The 19,894-nt window shown below is 41.1% G+C and overlaps 1 protein-coding gene across 2 annotated transcripts in view; it reads left to right on the top strand.

Annotated features, from left to right (window-relative positions):
* Positions 1-19,894, top strand: part of LOC138102785 (E3 ubiquitin-protein ligase UHRF2-like) — a 396,395-nt gene that overhangs the window by 311,971 nt on the left and 64,530 nt on the right. For both annotated transcript variants that reach the window (XM_069000537.1, XM_069000536.1), the window contains 3 exons: positions 1,575-1,698; positions 2,035-2,142; positions 5,890-5,994. In XM_069000537.1, the coding sequence (XP_068856638.1) occupies positions 1,575-1,698; positions 2,035-2,142; positions 5,890-5,994 (337 nt within the window). The remainder of the gene's footprint in view (positions 1-1,574; positions 1,699-2,034; positions 2,143-5,889; positions 5,995-19,894) is intronic.

The following is a 19,894-nucleotide window of genomic DNA, read 5'->3' as shown; positions in this document are numbered from 1 at the left end:
CCTAGCTAATTCTGTGATTCTGTGAACAACTGAGAAGTTTTTTTACTACAGTCATTCAGAATATTAAAGGAAATACTATTTAGAATCTGTCCTCTGCCGGTGCATCCATTCTTCTTCAGGTCCCCTTACTCCTAAAAGACTCTATACCAGTACTCCAGCAGCAAAAAGCAATTTTATGTTCTAATATTAATAACAACAAAGTTACAAAAAAGAAAATGCACATGCTCCAAGTTTATTTTTTTTATAAAAGAACAACCCTCAAAACATGTTTGAACAGGAAAGAACATAGACTGAATGTCAATGTCCAGGGGGAGTTTGCCCAGTGAAAATTATGGAAAAATTCTTCTTTACCTTTAAATTGAACAGGTATGATTTGGATACGATTGTTTTAGTCTCTATTTTTCAATTTTTAGAAATTTAGAATACTTTTACATTATTTCTTCGTTTTGGTGTAATAAGCTGCTTTAAGAGTACCAAGATCCCAAGTGTTAAACTGAATTGTGAATTGTGATTGTGTTCTGCAATAAGCATCTGTATGAATTCTAGATTGCAAATAAAAAACTGATTTGAGGTAGCTCCTATCCTCTTAGAGGGTTTAGAGTGTGTACACAGGCAATTCTTGTGAAATATCTGTACACAGTGATTTGTTGCCCTCTGGTAAATAGTTCTGCTCATACTCAAAGATAAAAGGTATCTAGTAAAAGTAAAGCATTAGTAGTACCAGTAATCTAAATATATTGCTGTGATTATTGTAGATCAGACTTCTTCCACTAGTGACTTTGGAACCAAACTCAGCCTATGGAAACCAGAAGCAGTGGAAGTTGCCTTTGTCTTGGCACTCCTGGAGTGGGAAAAAAGTGCGGTTAGAAGCAATAAAAAGATCTGTGTGCTCCTTTCCTCCCTTTGCCTTAGCCACTGTTTCCTACAGTCTCCTATCCTTTTTCTACCGTAATGGTTCTATGGTGGCTGGAATGAGTCCCAATGCCATTTGAGGCAAAGAAATTTATAGAAATGGAGTTTAATACTCTTCCCATTTGTTGAGTACTAAGTCACATTCCTGATGCCTTAGGCATGGTGGGGTAGGATAAGGATTCATGTGTACATGTATGCATGTTTTGTGGTATCCTAGGGCTGTTCCACATTCAACTGTCTGAAGTAAGATTTGGTGCAATAAAAGCACCTGATGAGTGGGCACGATGTGGAAATTAACCATGAGCAGTATATTCTAATCTCATTTCTCCTCTCCCCTATGTGATCTGGACAAGCAAGGAGAGGAAGAGAAAATGAGGAGGGAATGAAGGAAATGTGAGGATCTCTTGTACATCACGTGAGGAGTGAAATGTCTCGCCTCTACCACCCTACTTAAAAAAACAAATCTTGTTTTAGAAGTGGATAGTATTTGTTCTTGTTAAGTTTAGTTTTCAGCCCGAGTCCTCAGCTTTTAAAAACTGTTGTATATTTGCTAGCTTCAAAATATTTAGTCAGGATGAACAAATGTGACACTACTTTTCTTGGAAGAAATGTATTGCTGTTATTACTAAGTAATAAAGAATTTACTGAAACTTTTATTTTAGGTATTGTCCTTCATGCAAAAACGATTCTAATGAAGTTATAAAGGCTGGAGAAAAACTCAAACAGAGTAAAAAGAAAGCAAAGATGCCATCTGCCAGTTCTGAAAGCCAGAGAGACTGGGGCAAGGTAGGGTGTGTTACAATTTAAAAATAGCTCACCATTCATGTATGTGTTGCATGTCTATGTGTATGCATTGCACAATATTCAGTACAGGACTGAACAGACTGTAAAGAAATGTTGAATCCTGTACACTGTCTACTGAAAGTTAAAACTTCTAAAGAATTATTAAGATTACTAGAGGTAAATAAAGACATGATAATTAATTAAAACATCTGTTGACAATGTTAATATTAATATATTTTGAAGTGTTTACTATAATGGTTGGATGTCTTGATATCTGCATCAGCTTTTATAAATTATTTTAAATATTAGAAAATTCATTCTCTCAACTGTGTTTTTTAGGGCATGGCTTGTGTTGGTCGCACTAAGGAATGCACTATTGTCCCTTCTAATCACTATGGTCCTATACCTGGTGTCCCTGTTGGGACAACATGGAAATTTAGAGTTCAGGTATGTTTTTTAATTTGCAATTGAAATAAATCAAAATAATAGGTATGTCTTGGACACAAAAATATTTGTGTATTGGTAATTGTCATATTCACTAAGAATAAAGATGGAGAGTGTATTTTAAATTCTAATATTCAAAATACTGCCAATTATAGTGGATTTGAAAATACAACTTAATTACAATTGTAAACATAGTACTTACTATTTTTAAAGGGGAACCTGCTATAATTAGGATGGACTTATATCTTGTGTGTTAAACTCCCAACCGAAATAAATAGAGGAAGCTGAATATTTTCAGAAGTCTAATGCTATGGAACATGAACTGATCTACTCCACTTATGGATATAGATTATAGCATTCAGAAAATATTTATTGTGTCCAATGGTGTCTCTAATGCTTATTAACTGGTCAGGATCCCCACTGACAGCTATTGTGCAGGTGCAATATAGTTCCTGTTTCAGTGCATACTTCTCTTCCAATGTGTTGCGGTACCAGGCTTGGTGCTAGTTTGCATGTTATCCATACTTAATACAGGAAAGAAATAAGGTTTTACTGAGGGTTCTGAAGTTCTGGTGGGGTTGGAACCTACTGTTCCCAAGGTAAGAGCCACCTCTGATTGTATCACTATAAATTGATTACTTGTTCCTTTTAGGTCATACACAACCAGCATCAGTACCTTCCTTTAGGCTGATGAATAGTATTGACTACTGAAAGAAGTAGTCCACCCAGCCATGTCCACTTCTTGCACTGTCCCTTCCATTTTGTGTCTCAAATGTTTCTCAGGCCATATGATAAACTATATTGGAAAGTAATCTATCAGAAAAACAATCCCTTATGGGGGAGGGTAATTTTCCCAATCCTTTCACTTTGTGGCTATACAAATACTGTGTCAGCACAAAGGGGGCAGGAATAAACAGTGTGGAGAAGAACATATTTCAGGATTATTCTCATCATAGCCAGACTTTTTTACCCGTTGGGGAAGAAGGGCATGACAATAACCAAAAGCCTCTTCTAATGTGTTTTCTGGCATCTTCATCCCACACATTGCCTCCAGAGAAAGTACATATAAACCCCCTTTTTTTTCTTATGGAAAATTAATATCTGAATAATTTGGGGGTTGGTATGACATGCAAGTCTTCAGGCTAAAATGGTCAATAGCAGAGGTTTTACCCCTTACCAACAGTTTTTAGTTTCTCCCTTAATAGAATTCACAGTGAAACAGCTGAATACTAAACAATTTCCTTGGATCTTATCTTACTTTGGTGCTAATGTGAGCACTTCCATCAATACAGAGAATAGCAAAGCAAATTAATTTCTTAATGTAAAATTGCAGTGTTAGTGTCAATTATTCATTGATTTTTCACACATCTACTTGTTTGAGAAAATTAATGCCTATTCTTCTCTATCCTTTATCTCAAGACCTCTGGATCAAATTTTATTGTTACTGGATCAGCCAGTATCAGCAGGAATAAAGGTTAGGATTTCATCTCTTTAAGGATTCCATTAGTGAAATAGATCAAATAGATCCCAGAATTTCCAAGTGCTGATTGCAAACAGGACTATAAGTAAAGAGGTTTGTTTTTCTCAAAAAATTAAGCAGATAAGACTTATAATGTAGGGTGTAAATATTAGAAGAATTATTTGTACATAATTATTTAATAATGGCTATGTATTAATTATATACTTTTTGAAAAGATCAATATTTTTCTGTGTAAAACGTTACACTTATTTCTGACTCAACTGTCCTTTTGTATGAAAATGGATTCTTTGCAGATTTATGAGAATTTAGAAGGAAAATATTGTAAATGCTGTCTCATGGTTTTTTTCCTTTTTTCATGCAACAAGCTTCTTAAGAATATGCAAATGTGGTGCATTATATATTATGTTTAGCCATGTAGTCCAAAAGCTTACAAATCTCTTTTTCCTACCAGGAAATTGCCTTAGGACTGTTTCTGGATACAGCATCCAGAGGACAGAAATCTAAATTTTAAGTCAAATTCCACATACCTCATGAAAATGAAAGAAGGAATGAATGAAATTACCTTTAATAGAATGCGAGAAAACAGAGCCTGTGCTGTTCAACATGTTTATAAATGGTCTGGAAAAGTTGAAAAATAACTCACAGTTAAGTCACAATGCTAAGTAAAGATGAGGGGGAAAAACCTCAATTTCTCATAGCTGATAAAGGGCTTTCAGCTAATTATTATCATTTAGGAAACAGAATTTGTAATAGGCAATTTTTTAATGGCATTTTTGTGCTCAGTAATGGTCAGAAACATAAATCAACTGTTAGGAATTAAGTGTAGCGGGGGGGGGGGGGGGGGGGGGGGTCCCAGGAGCAGGAGAATCCAGCCAGAGTCACGACATGAACACCGATACGATTTGAGCATCGTACTCCAGTTTTATTGTTCACTTACACCAACTTATACTTTTTCCAAAGTTCACGCCCCTTTCCCATGAGAAAGCCTCTAAGCAGCGAGGGAGCTGACCAGTGTATACCTTTTCCCAAGGCTGTTCAAGGCTACTGGCTAGTAGGTGCCTAGCAAGCCTATCTTCAGCCTGAGGCCCCGTCAGGGGTACTTCTGCAACAGCCCTGGGATGCCCAAGCCCTCCTGGGGTATCCTATATTCCACAAGGAATCCCTCTACAATTAAGAAAATAAGAAGCGAACCAATATAATTATGAAGAACAAGGATGCTTAAAGATATGGGATAGCTTTCATACAAAACATGTATGAAAGATGCTATACTACAGAGGTCTATTAAAATTGAAGAAGGTGAATAGGGAACAACTGTATGTACTTTTTTGATGCAAAACGAGAGGCCATCAAATGAAATGATCAGTTGCTAGATTAAGAACGAATGTTCAATACTGTGAACTCTTTCCTTTAGGATATTGTGAAAGCTTAGTGTGCAAGAGTTCATAAATCAAGTAGATAAATCAATAATCATTGTCTGACTTTTCTTCCATGAAATGCAAAGATTATGCCATTGGCCCAGGAAATCTAAGCCACACAGAGCTGGAAACTGAGAAAATTTACATGTAAATATCATTGTGCACTTGATAGTTTTCACACTGATCGGCTATCTGCTTTTATTCATTGTCAGAGACAGAATATTTGGCTAGCTGGAACTCTGGTTTGATGCAGCTTGATGACTCATATTCTTATGGCAATATAAAAATCTTATAAAATTGCATAAAAGTGTGTAAGGAAGTACAGGGATTGGGCAGAACTGGAAAAAGAGAAAATGTTCAGAGATGGAGACAGGCTGTAAATGTGATTGTATTTTCCTGAGCTGGTTAACTTTTAACAATACTTGACATAATTTTCACCAAAAAAATTTGCTCACTATGATCTTTCTTGCATAATTATTTACACAAATTTAAAATACTACTGAATTAGAAGTTAATATGTATCTTCTTAGAGTTGGTCTAAGCAATTATGAATCTGGTCTATAATGTTGCTTATAGCAAGAATTATGAGGACTTTTTACTAAGGGGCAAAGTCTACCTATTCATCTTTATATCAGCACTGTTCTATACTGTTGTTTCTTTTCATTGGATGTCCTTTCTTTTGTGTTTTTTTCCTTAAAAACACCCAAACAAACAAATAATAAAATTATTTCCTTTCATGTCAATCCTGTTACACAAGCATACTTATAGAAATAATTTTCAAGCAGAAAAATTATAGCAGAAGGCCAGCTGTTTCAAAAAGTTATTTTAAAATTTGTTCTTTTTTTAATACTTGAGGTGAGTGAAGCAGGTGTTCACAGACCTCATGTTGGTGGAATTCATGGACGCAGTAACGATGGAGCTTATTCACTTGTACTAGCTGGAGGATTTGAAGATGAAGTGGTATGTCATTTAGTCAAATCACTAATATACTATTTTAAAGTTTATAACGATAAAGAGTGGTGTCTGTTGCTGATCCTAAAATTAATACTTATGAAAATATGAGTATGCAAAAATTGCTGCTACCCAATATCTTATTTTCTCTGTGTTACTATTTTTAGAATAATTTTTAAAAATACTTTTTTCTTAAATAATATTCTTAGTCTCATATTAATTATATATGAATTTTTTAAATATTTATGGAAATCAAGTTTCAATGGGATTATATAGTCAGAATTTATTATCATTTGAAATCTTCTATCTTACAAGTCACAAAACAACAGAATCATTGAGATCAAAAGGGACCTTTTGAGAGGGTCTAGTCCAATATCCCTGCTCAGAGTCACCTAGAGAAGGACTGTGTCTAGTCAGCTTTTGAATATATCTATGTATAGGAACTTCAGTCTTTCTGGGCACCCTGTTTCAGTTTTCAAGCACACTCATAGTAAAAAAGTGTTTCAGACAGAACCACCTGTGTTTCAGTTTGTGCCCATTGCCTCTTGTCCTGTCACCTGGCACCACTGAAAAGAGCCTGGCTCTGCCTTCTTTGCACCCTCCCTTCAGATATTTGTACACATTGATGAAACTTCCCCCCCGAGTCTTCTCTAGACTAAAGTCCCAGGTCTCTCAGCTTTTCCTCATATGTGAGGTGCTCCAATCCCTTAATCATCTTAGTGGCCCTTTGTTGGGACTCCCCCCAGTATGTCCATGTCTCTCTTGTACTGAGGAGCCCAGAACTGGACACAGGAACTGGCCTCACCAGTTCTGAGAGGAAGGATCACCTCTCTCCATCTGCTAGCAACACTGTGCAGCCCAGGATATCATTAGCCTTTCTTGCCACAAGGATACGTTGCTAGCTCACGGTCAACTTGGTCTCCACCAGGAATCCAAGGGCCTTTCCTGCCAAGCTGCATTCCAGCTGTTGGGCCTCCAGTGTGTACTGGTGCCTGGGGTTATTTTCCTCCAGGTGCAAGACTTATTATTTCCTTTTGTTGAACTGCATGAGATTCCTCTCAGCCCATTTCTCAAGTCTGTTGAGATCCCTCTGAATGGCAGCACAACCCTCTGATATATCAAGTGATATACTTCAAGTTCTGTCCTGGTCATTGCTTTTACTGTTGTCAAGTTAGATAGATGCCTCCTCTTTTGGAGTCATAATACCTCTAAAGTTAAATACATAAATTTTAATTTTAGAGAGGTCAGGACAAAAAAAAAAAAAAAAAAAAAAAAAAAAAAGCCTGTGACTTCTGTGACTTGGACATACAAGAGAGACATAATGGAGCAAGTCCAATGGAGGGTCACCAAGCTGATCAAGGGTTTGAAACATATGACATACATGGAGAGAACTGGATTTGTTCAGCTGTAAAAAATAGAAGGTTCTGGGAGGTCTTATTGCTGTCTTCAGCTATGTATTGGGAGCACATAGAGAAAACAGACAGACTTTTAGAGGTGCACAGTGGAAGGATGAGACACAATGGAGACAAGTTGGAATATGGAATATTCCAGTTAGGTATAAGAAAAAAAATTCCTCATACACTAGGACAGGGGCCTGGAGAAGTTATGGGATCTCCATGCCTGGAGATATCCAAACCTTGACTGGACAAAGCCCTGAGCAACCTGCTCTAACTGCATCTGTTTTGAGTGAGGGTTGGACTTAGACACTTTAGGAGGTCCCTTACAGCCTAAATATTTTGATAAACTCTATGAAATAAATATATTTTTAAGAACATTTTACTGTATATTTATAGTCTCTTTCAAACCCGCCAAAATGCTACCTCTTTAATGTTCTCTTTTTGTCTCTGAACAGTTTACCATTGGGGTAAGAGTAGTTTCAAAGATATACTTCAGGAAATAGCATTCACTGTTTGACTTTCTGGTTTTGTCTTTTTTATTATTCACATTTGGAAGCTCATGATCCTGCAAACATTGACTTGTGAGGGACATTGCCCACCTGAAGGTTTGGAACACTTGGTAATAACAAGTTGCCTCAATACAAGATTGGGCCTCAAAATTGAAAAGGAATAAGGTTGTACTTTGAAAAAGTAATATTATGTCAAATAAAATTAACTTCATATGTAAAATATTCTTACATACAATTTTGTATGTGAATATCTCTCTTGTGAATGTTTAACCTAGTATTTTAGTGACAAGTACTTCCATTACCTGATTTAAAATTCATTAACTATAGTACTTAAATTTAGTGTTGGTTATGTTAAAACTGCAAATCTTCTGATGGTCCTGTTGATATTTAACTATAATGGGCATATTATCTGAGAAAGCACAAGAATTATTTTTGTGAATTTGAAAGTAAGATTTTTTTCAGAATGGATTAACATTTGTAACCCAGATATTAGTTACTTTGGGCTGTTGCAAAAGATATTATCATGAACTCCATGGTTAAATGATTTTAAAGTATTTCTTTATCAAACAGTGGCAGAAGATATTCTACTTTTTCCTTGAGTTGCAAAATTGATATCCTAGTTGTTGCCACTGTTTCTGAGTTTGACTCAAAAACTATGTTTACTTTCTTTGTGTATAAATTTTGAGATACATAATTCTGCTGTACTGAGGTAGTATTATTAAGATGTTAATTTTCATTCAGTGTTGTTCAGATTTTCAAAGTCTGTTTCTCCACTAAGTGGCTTTTGCATATATAATCATATAGTGCCTCAACACTAAGATTGAGAATGTCTCAGATAGTGGTATCTGCTGTGATCACTCACGCTCTGAAGATTCTGAGTATATATAAATATATATATATATGTATATTTTAGGGCAGTTATAGTGACTCAAATGTGACTCCAAGTTAATACATTTGTTTCTTAGATTTAAAAAAAAAAAAATCTGTGTAAATCAAATCTAGTGCCTAGAATATGGATTAATAAACTGCTTTGTGAAACAGTCCACCATCCATTTTGGATAGTCTTTGTATCCACATCAATCTTGTGTTTGGGTAATCAGTTCCAATGTGTCAGCATGGTTGTCTTCTACTTCCTTGACATTGTACAGTTACAGCATTAATAATATTTAGATCTCTAGATTTGTCTGGAGCTTTGTACTAGTTTGAAAACAAAACAGTGGGAGATCGCAAGTCAGAATTATAATTTAATAGGAAAATTAAAATAAATGCAATAGTACAAGAACACTGACAGAGTCAGGATACAACCTGACACCCTGTTAGTCAGGGTGGTGGTAGCAGTCCAAATGAATTAGTCCTGTTGAAGCAGTGATCCTGTAGAAAAAGAATCTGGCCTTTACCTGAAGGTCCACTGGTGTAGCTCTTGTCCTCTGAGTCCCGTAGATAAGGACTGTTCATGCTATTCCAAACCCCAGATTATATCCAGGTGGGAATGCTTGGCTCCTCCCCCTGGGCAGAGCATCTCACAATGGGTTGATGTAATTCTATGAGTCATGCAGTGGGTCCTTGATTGCCCATTAAACAGAAATAGCCTCCTCCTCCGGAGTTATCAAGGATGAGTCATGGTAGGAGATAACAAACATTGCCCCACCTGCTTTAACAGCTTGTGAAGATGATAATAGTATACATGCTTTTGGTTACATCTTACACTGTAACCTAGGACAAGCTTATGATGATCCAGAATCTCTGAATTATTGCTTAATGTTTATTCCTTAATGAAAATGATAGATCAGTTTTATTAGTCCCCAAGATATGTTGCCAAGACTGATTGTTTGTTGAAATTATTTTAGATACAAATGATATGTCAATAAGAGCTTCAGATTTGAGTCAACACTTGTTATATCCAAAGGTCTGCGTAAACTGCTAGTCAAAATGGAATGTATGATCTGTATCTATGCTAGCTAGATACCTACATCATCTGGATCCAATGTGAGAACTGGTACTGATGTGCTAGGTACAAAGGAAATGCTGTATAAATGTCTTGAAATATGCCCTGCTGACTGTTGCTAAAAGTACAAGTCCTTTGAGATGTTCTAATTTCTGTTAATAGTGCTGAGGACCCAAGATCAGAAACTCATTAGAGTCATTCTACTGAGAATCTGTCTAGCCTGAATCATCTGAACTGATTATGGAGCAGAAAACCTGATAGTTGCTATCCAGTTTTATAGATGCTGTCATGGTTCCAACATCTCTTAATTGCCATGCTGAGTTAGCACCTATTATTTTGGAGCTAGTGTTCCAATGTGAGACACTTTGAGTGATCTCTCTCCTATGGGGATAGCCAGCAAGCATCTTCCCATCCATTCAGATTTGTTATGTTTCCTCTTTCCACCTCTGATATTAACACTATTTTGTTATTTGGTATTTTAAAAATTCATACTTTCTTGTTACTGGCATTTCAGATTCTTAGGCAGACTACTATTTTCTGTTCTGCAATAGCCTCTTCTCCACCTTCCTTTCCATATTGTTCCAATATTGTTGTTACCTTTCAGTTTATACAAAATGCTAATATAAAAAAAATCTCTTTCTTGTATCATTTTGTGAAATCTCTCCTTGTCTCCTGACCTTCAAACCCCTCATTGTCTCCTTGTCTGTACTTGCATTGTGTTGAAGATTACATTCACAGCCTGAAAAACCCTATTTTATTGTTTCAAATAAGAGTCTTATATTTAAACCTTGTCTTGGATTTAATAGCCTCTTTTTTAAAAAAAGATTTTATTTTGTGATACTAAAGAAACTCTTAACCTTTAATCATATAATATTTTTTTTATATTGACAGATGCAGGTTTTTGTGCATATATGAGACTAAACAAGTCATAGAATCATAGAACGGCTGAGATTGGAAGGGACCTGTGCAGCTCATCTGGTCTGACCCCCTCCTCAAGCAGGGTGACCTAGAGCTAGGTCCAGGACTGTGTGCAGATGGTTTTTGAATATCTCCAAAAGAGAGGTTTCTCAACCTCTCTGGTCAACCTGCTCCAGTGTTCAGTCACCCTCACAGTAACAAAGTTTTTCCATATGTTTCCACTTGTGCCCATTGCCGCTGTTCCTGTCACTGGCCATCACTGAAAAGAGCCTGGTTTTGCCTTCTTTGTACCCTCCATTAAGGTATTTATATACATTGATAAGATCCTGCCTCATCCTTTTATCTAAACTGAACAGTCCCAGCTCTCTCAGCCTTTCCTCATAGGAGAAACACTCCAGTCCCTTCATAACAGAGAGAATAGCATAGATGATATTGCATTTCTTTAGATGCTGGGAAACCTGAGCAATGTAGCATCAAACAGACTTCCAATCCACATGTAGCACACCATACAGACACTGTCCATAGAAGAGATTCTCCCATTTTGGTCATTCAAGCTATTATAGGATTTTCTTATGAGGAAACAACTCCATGATTTTTTCCTGTTAAAACAGAAACTATGTTCTCATGAGGACTTCTTGCTGCTCTATTAGATAAGGGCAAGGCCATCTAGGTGGTGTAATAACCAGTACCAAGTGGGAACTGTCTGAAGTCTCCTTTGTTACAATGTTCTGTCTGAGTTCATCCTGCATCCAAGGGATTTATGCAGCACAGCACAGGCCTGGGCCTACCCAGATTAACTGCTATGTGGATCACTAACTCCTAGATGTACAGTGATCTTTCAGTCAGGTTCACCACACCTTCTTTGCCCCAAAGGCACATTTCTGACTCATGTTCAATTTGGTGTGCACCAGGACTCCCAGGTCCTTTTCTGCCAATCTGCTTTCCAGCTGGGCAGCCCTCAGTATGTACTGGTGCATGAGATTGTTCCTCCCTAGGGACAGCACTGCACTTCCCATTGTTGTCCTCTCAGCCCATTTCTCCAGTTTTCAAGGCCTGCCTAGAAGGCATCACAACATTCTGGAGTATCAGCCACTCCACCCAGTTCATTATCCAGATCATTAATGAAGATGTTAAAGATGTTGAAATCTGAGCATACTACAGTGATGCCTTAAGAGGCCTCCTAGACACAGAGACTGGACAGGAGTAAAAGAATAAAATAGGTATTTATTTGAAAGGCCTTCAAAGGTACACCCTGGGAGCCACAGACTATTGCCAAAATGGAACCCAAGATGGATGACAGGTCACGAGTTCTTCACACCTTTATAGGTTTGGTTCATTTGCATATCAGAGTTATTTCTCCAATTAAAGCTTCAGTTCAATGATGTAATTTCCTCTCCGCTTTCCCCCCTGTCTTGGGGTGACTTTATGATGTGTATCCCATATTGCTGCCCTATGCCCAGAAATTAACTTTGTGCCTTTCTATGCCTCTAAACTGAGCCTGAGAGGGGGAAGGAAAAACTGAGCAAAACATTTTCAAAGCAGTTTGCAGCTTGTTCAAGGTCACATAGAGATAGCAATTATTTTTTTTCCCAGCTGCGACAGGAGAGGGAGGAAGCACCTGGCTTGCTGTTTCCCGAGTCAGTTTTTTGGCCAGTTGTTCAGCTTCTTTTACTCCAGAGAGAGACTGAGAGTTGAATTTTTTTTTCCCTTCCCTGGAATTTCAGATTTTCTCCCTTTTCCACTGGACTGCTTCAATATTAGAACATATCGGGAGGACTTTCCACCGAGTGCAGAGGGCCTGGCCCTGGGCCAAGCCCAGCTCCAAGGAGACCAAAGGGAGGACTCTAACACTTTCCCAGGTTTTTTTCTCCACAGCGAAAGATTTTATTATTTAGCATTATTATCCTTTTCCTGTGTGTTTGTTAAATAAATAGTTATCTCTTTCACTTTCCTTTGAGGAAAATTTATTTTCCCTGAACCTGGTGGGGGAGGGGTAGTAACCTGCCTTCTCTCAGAGGATATATTTCTAAATTTGGCCAAACCGATACACCCCCTTAGAAGCTCTTTAGATTATACTTTTTGGGCCTAGGATGGTCTGGGTGACCTTGGAGTGCAGGCCCAGAGAGGCTTTTGTTATGTCTACCCAGCTTGAGAGAGCAGAAACCAACAGGCCACAAGAAACTTCAGAGTTACACTCTAAGCAGTACAGGATTTGAAGAACACAAAGGTCAAGATCTAAGGCATCATTTCCCCCCTTTAGAGGCTTGACAAGGCCTCTACCTTGTCTAGACTCTATTTTACATATTCTAATATCCACTAATAATATGTCTAACAGCAGTATATATCTATAAACAAGAATTATGATTACAATCATTATAAACAATCTGTGAACTAGGGACAGTTTGGTAACCATGAAACCAGGGCATGGAAGATACAATCAGCTTTGAATGTTATCCAATGTAAGATCTAAGTTAGTTCTCAAATTGTAAACAAATTTTGTTGGTCTCTCCACTTCAGTTCACATGTCAATTATTAGTTTTGCATTCAAATGAATGTCTTTGGATATACTTTGGACTAGAATCATATGCAAAATTTAGTTCCAAACCTGAGCCAGGGTTACCAACTGAGTAGATAATAAGCACAGGAAAAAATCATTTAAACTACATCATCTTTGTTTGTATTGGTCTCTGTTTTCTCAGTTGTTTCAGGAGCAGAAGCCTTCTTAACTCTGGAGTAGTGAATCCAGGGTCCTTTGCCAGCGACTTTGACTGGGGTGAGGGTGGTCAGCAAAATCTGGAGTGGTCTTCTCTACTTGGCCTGTAGAGGATCACTGTCCCACCACTTGACATAGACCCAGTCTCCAGGCTGGAAGGGATGTGCAGGGGTGTCCAGTCCTATGGGTCTGGATAACACAATGTAATTCTGGAGCTTCTGCAAAGTGGAACCTAAAGCCATTAGATATCTCTGCAAATCAAGTTTTCCCCTCATGTGAATTTCACCTGGAACATGTGGAATTTGATATGGCCTGCCATACAATATTTCATAGCGACTTGCAGTGGGGGGGGTCCCGGGAGCAGGAGAATCCAGCCAGAATCACGATACGAACACCGATCCAATTTGAGCATCGTGCTCCCCTTTATTGTTCACTTACACCAACTTATACTTTTTCCAAAGTTCACGCCCCTTTTCCATGAGAAAGCCTCTAAGCAGTGGGGGAGCTGACCAGTGTATACCTTTTCCCAAGGCTGTTCAAGGCTACTGGCTAGCAGGTGCCTAGCAAGCCTATCTTCAGCCTGAGGCCCCATCAGGGGTACTTCTGCAACAGCTCTGGGATGCCCAAGCCCTCCTGGGGTATCCTATATTCCACAAGGAATCCCTCTACACATCCCCCGTTTTCTTTTTGGACAACCCAGGTCTGGTCGATGATTTTTTGCAGCCCCGCTTTAAGGCAAGAAAAAATACACCCAAGTATTATTAAGTCCATTATAACTACAAATAGCAATTGGCAGCCTTCTACTACTAAGGTACGCAGCCATCCGGTGATACCCAGACCCTTAAGCCAATCTCTAATATGGTCGTCTGTTTCCCGAGGGATGTGTAGGCCCTTCTGGAGGTCAGAGAGGTGCTTGTGAATTGGGACAGAGTGGTCAAAAAGATTCATACAGCACATACCCTGGAACTCTTCGCAGCTGTGGCCGTGAGCTAGTAGTAGAAAATCAATGGCTGCTCGATTTTGTAATATCGTATGTCTAACACTAGTAACATCTGCGCTTAGCTTGTCAAGCATCTGCGAAGTTATGTTTAATTTATCCCTCTTCCAGCAAGCAAGTTTATGCAAAATAGCGTGAGCCCTGGCTGCTGAAGCACCAGGTAAAAACATAGATGCTAGCCAAATTAACTGCCTTCACTCGATCTAAATGGGCAGACAGCTGATTGAAAATGTCCGCTAATGCCCTTGTCTCAAGACAGTCAAAAAACAATTTCTCACTCTGCCTCTGTGTCTGGTGCTATACCCAAAAATTTATGCAACTCTCCTTCTTAGTTTTGCCTTTGGAGAGATTTCCCCGACACCCACCACAAGTCACTAGCAGCCACCTAGGGCAGCTGTTACATTCGCCCCAGGGTCTCGCTATTTCTCCTGCTATGGAGAGTGGTGGATCTGGCAAGTCCTCAGCTCCTTCACTCAGCCACGTCTGCAGCCTCTCCCAAGGCTTTTCGGGACGGAGGTCCCAGAGTTCCAGCTGTTTTAGTAGTTGTGTCACTTTCCTCAGGAGCTGATGCTGACTGCGCCTTCTCGCTTCGGGGTCTTGTATGCGTAGCATGGCACCACTTGCTGGGCACCCCTCTGGTCAGTGCTGCGGCGATGACTTGTTTCTGTTGTTGCAGGACATTCTGCAGCATTGCAGTAAAAGCAGCTGTTTGAGATGACTTCTGTACAGGTAGCACGCACGAGCATCTCATCTATACCTGCTCCTTGGGGCAGCGTGGCAAGAATTGTCTTAGTTTGCCTATTAGCATTTTCAAAGGCAAGTGTTCGGAACATTTGCTCTTGGAGCTCTTCAGAGAGCTCAGTTGCATCCTTTTTAAGGCTGCTGACAAACGGTTGATGAACTGACCATATGGCTCTGACAGCCCCTGTAGGACTGCTGCATACGGGGGAGACTTCTTCTTTTCAGGTACTGACAACAAGGCTTTGTGGGCAAGAGTCTGTGACAACTGATGAATGACTACGGGCATGGTCAGCTGTGTTCCCGTCGCCCCGTAAGCTCCGCTCCAAGTTAGCATGTCAGCTTGGAGTGCATACAGTGGGTCTTGTGTGTCACCTTGGTGTTTGCTAGCTTCTTCTTCTGCTAGCTGCTTCCATGTTCGCTCCCAGAGCAGGAACTGTGAAGGGGTTAACAACAGTTGTGCAATGCTGATGCAATCATTCGGACAAAGGACATCTGCTGTAAAGATAAACTGCAGAATGCTTCGTGTAGCTTCAGACCGAAAGCCATGCGTGGTGACTGTTTGCTTGGCTTGCTGCAAGATCTTCCAATCACGGGGTTCCCACTTTGCAGTGTCCCCTTGTATCTGTACAGGGCAAGCGAGGGCATTCACTGCTTGCCAATCACCCTCAATGATTGCATCACGGATAACTTCATTCCATCTCCTTTCCAATGGGTCAGTCCTCTCCGTCGGGGCTGATAGAAGCAATGGCTGCACCTCCCCTCGTGAGAAGGGAGGGGCTGTAGGCACTGTGCTTGATTTTCCCGACGGGAACGTAGGAGGTTTGAGTGCTAACTTGACCAGTGGGGCCACGGGACGCCACGGTGCTGATGGTGTAACATCACAACCTTTGGACTCTAGCATGTCTTGCCATGTAGATAAGTCAGCAAGCTTTTTGATTACTTCTTGCATCATTTCTTGGTGCTTCTCCCCCTCTTGGGGCTGACCCCCGGCAGCCCTGGCTGGCTCTGGCTCTGCAGGCGACTAAACCGCAGAAGCTACTTCGCTGCCGGATGTTGCCGTGCTGTCTGGCAGAGGGGGGTTGCGCTCTGCCGCTTTCGGCTGGGCTTTAGCACGGCACGTTTGCTCTGCCACTTTCGGCCGGGCACCAGGACTGCCTGTGTCTCCTTGGCCCGCCTGTGCCCCGCCCCCTGAGTTGGGCGGCTCTGCTTCCGCTTTCGCAGCCATTTCTCTCTCAGACGTCAGAGGGATAACATCCTGCCCTGCCGAGTCCAGCAACTCCCGCAGTGAGCGGACGGGTGCTGCTGTGCCTTTAATCGGTCTTTTCGCGGCCAGCCCGAAGAACCGTGCTACCCTGGACTCCGCCCTGGTCTCTGGCCGCCGCTCTGTAAGACCCCCGTCTGTTCCTTTCCTGGAGCCACCACACCCAGAGCTTCCACTCTCTAAAGCCTCTATGGCTGCCACGGCAACTGTCCTCTCTGTTTTCATCTCTGCGAGAGTGCTAGTTACTGCCTTCCAGGTTAAGCCAAGAGCTTTAGCTTCTTTAGCTTCCTTTCCTCCCTCAATCGTGGACAGCCACAGTTCGTTTCCAACTTCCCCCCATACTTCGATTGAAAACAAAAGCGAAGTGTAACTCAATAATGCATGTTCCTGGGCCCACGTAACGAGGGCTTTCAGATCTCAGTCTTTCATAATCTTGCCTCTCATAGAGAGAATATTAGCTAGGAGTCGAGGTCCTGCCCCCTAGTCCATAGCTTTTGTGCTGTGGGCACCGGCTCGGCCGCGCAAAAATACCGTCTCCGGCCACTAGGCTTTGAGGTTTAGCCCCTGGCTTTACTCGGCTTTGGGACTTATCCTCTGGCTTTCTATTCCGCTTTGAGACCAGGCCCCCGGCTTTACTCAGCTTTGGGGCCACCCGCTCTGGTTCCTCTGGCTCCGCCGCACCAATACGATGAAATTCAGAGTCTTACCGCACTTAAGTGAACCTGCCTGAAGCAAAACTCACTCAGGCCCCTGCCGTTCGGGCGCCACGTGCAGCAGGGGGGGGTCCGGGGAGCAGGAGAATCCAGCCAGAGTCACGATATGAACACCTATCCGATTTGAGCATCGTGCTCCCCTTTATTGTTCACTTACACCAACTTATACTTTTTCCAAAGTTCACGCCCCTTTCCCATGAGAAGGCCTCTAAGCAGTGGGGGAGCTGACCAGTGTATACCTTTTCCCAAGGCTGTTCAAGGCTGCTGGCTAGCAGGTGCCTAGCAAGCCTATCTTCAGCCTGAGGCCCCGTCAGGGGTACTTCTGCAACAGCTCTGGGATGCCCAAGCCCTCCTGGGGTATCCTATATTCCACAAGGAATCCCTCTACAGGGACTGATGTTATCCCTCCACCTTGGTTGTATGTGCATCCTCAGTAAAGCTATAGGCAAGGCCTGAACCCATGTCATGGATGTCTCTTGACAAATTTTGCTAATTTGTGCCTTAAGGGTCCCATTCATGCATTCCACCTTACCGCTTGCTTAGGGTCTGTAAGGTGTGTGCAGATGCCAAGCAATTCCCAAAATCTGGCTAACTTCTTGAATCACATTTGCAACAAAATGTGGTCCCCTATCCGAGGACATACCCAAAGTAACCCCAAACCTTGGTATCATATGATTAAGCAAAACTTTCACCACCTCCTTGGCTGTGTTAGTGCGACCGGGGTAAGCTTCAGGCCATCCACTGAAGGTGTCAACCAATACCAGTATGTACCTGTATCCTTCTTTGTGTGGTAACTCAGCAAAGTCTATTTGCCAGTAATCTCCAGGAAGATCCCCTGCCTTTGTTACTCCTAACACAACTCTTTTCCTCATATCAGGATTGTTTTTGCAGCAGATTTCACACTTGCTCACTACTGATTGTACAGTATCTGTCATTCCCTTTCCTATTACTACCTTTTTCAGATGTTTCAGAAGATTTTCAACCCCAAAATGTGTGCTTTCATGTTCTCTTTGAGCTAGCTCTCAAAGGATTAGAGGTGGGACTACAACCTGATTGGCAGGTGTAACGGCCCATCCATTTTCTGTGATCTCAGCCTTAAGAAACTTAATTAATTTGTGTTGGAGAATGCGGGCAGAACAATCCCCGATCCCTAAGCGACTGATTTGTGGGAGTAAACCCTGGAAACTTTGGAATCCTCTTCTTGGTTTTGTTTTGCTATTCCATATCTAAACTATGGAGGAACCGTGGGAAGACTCTTGGCTTTCAGAGCCGCATATGGACATAAAATGATTCTTGAACAACGATTTATAAATTTTAGCTTGATTCAAGCTCAGAAAGAACTGAAACACTTCCTGGCATGGTTGTTTAAGAACTTTTTCTATGTTTCTTGGGATTTAATTCTTACCAAGGGCTTTTGGAAGACCGTTTGGACCCAGTTAATTTTTGAGTCAAAATATATGCCGATGGAAGAATATTTTCGTGAATATTATTTAATTACCGAGACTGTTGAGCAATGTCAGCTGTGTCCTGGTGAAGGGAAGCCTGGCTCAGGGACCGTGCGACCCAGGCCACGTGCGCCGAGCGCTCTGCGAGCAGCAGCGAGACGGTTCCCGTGCTCGGGCGGAGCCACGCGGGCATAGAACTGCTATTAAAAAGAATAACCCTGAAAAATGCATCCCAAGCTTGGGAGATAGAGAGGTGGTGGAATTCAAAATCATGCAAGGTAGAAAAGGGTTACAAGCATCGCAGGTCACTGGGCCTGATGGTGTTCCTGTGAAAGGCAGTATATATGCAAAAAATCGTTGTCATGTTAGACAATATCTCCATTGTAAACCCCCCCTACAGTCTCCCTTTCCTAATCCCACCTTTCCCTTTTACCCTATGTCCTATTACCCCCAGTGTATTCCCAATCCGTTTTTCCATCCATGGTTTCCCTCACAAAACCATGCCTTTGCCAATTGTTTCCCCAAAAATCCCTTTCCAATGCCGAGTGGGGGATGAAAAGGGGGAGGGAAGAAATTAAACCCTCTCCTGCCTCAGTTTCCCCACAAAGCATGCTCAGAGAGTTCTGTCTCCCTTCTGTCAGCCCTAAGATATTCCACAGAATCTGTTTGGACATTTAAAGACTCAGGAGGGTGGCTTGTTTTGTTTTGAAACTGTTCTTGTTATGTTTATCCACTTGTCTTCATTCTCCTTTTATTGAAATAAAACGGGTGAAATGTCGGGGTCTCCTCCCCCCCCCCGCCATGTAGCCCTGAGGGAGGCACGGGGTTTCCCTGCCCCTGGTCAGCCTTGTTCCCCATTGGTTGGTTTGTGTTCCCTGCGCGGGCAAAGGAGCTCGGGTCCCGTGACTGTAGCAGTTCCCCGGCAGAGCCCGGCCATGCGGCTGGGGAAATAAACATCTCTGAAACATCTATCAAGAATCCGTCCATATATATTTCTTTTCCACGGGACTCCTGGTTTGATATAGGCGTGTTACAGTATCCCCACTGCAACAAACTTGTGGTCTGCCTGATCATATTTTGGGGTGAAACCTGACAAGTCAATCTTTTTTGTGGAATTACTGCAAGAATACCTTTTTCTGCAGCCCTTTTGCTGTTTCATCAGCAAAGTGATTTCCCAATTCTGGAGTGGTTTTCCCTTTCTGATGACCCCTACAATGCATGATAGCTACTTCTGTGGGTCTTTTGATGCTCTCTTAAGAGGGCAACGATT

This window comes from Aphelocoma coerulescens (genome assembly GCF_041296385.1).
Source record: "Aphelocoma coerulescens isolate FSJ_1873_10779 chromosome W unlocalized genomic scaffold, UR_Acoe_1.0 ChrW_unloc_scaf_1, whole genome shotgun sequence".
Taxonomy (NCBI): domain Eukaryota; kingdom Metazoa; phylum Chordata; class Aves; order Passeriformes; family Corvidae; genus Aphelocoma; species Aphelocoma coerulescens.
Note: the sequence above shows the minus strand (reverse complement) of the source record. Positions and strands in the feature narration are given on the sequence as shown.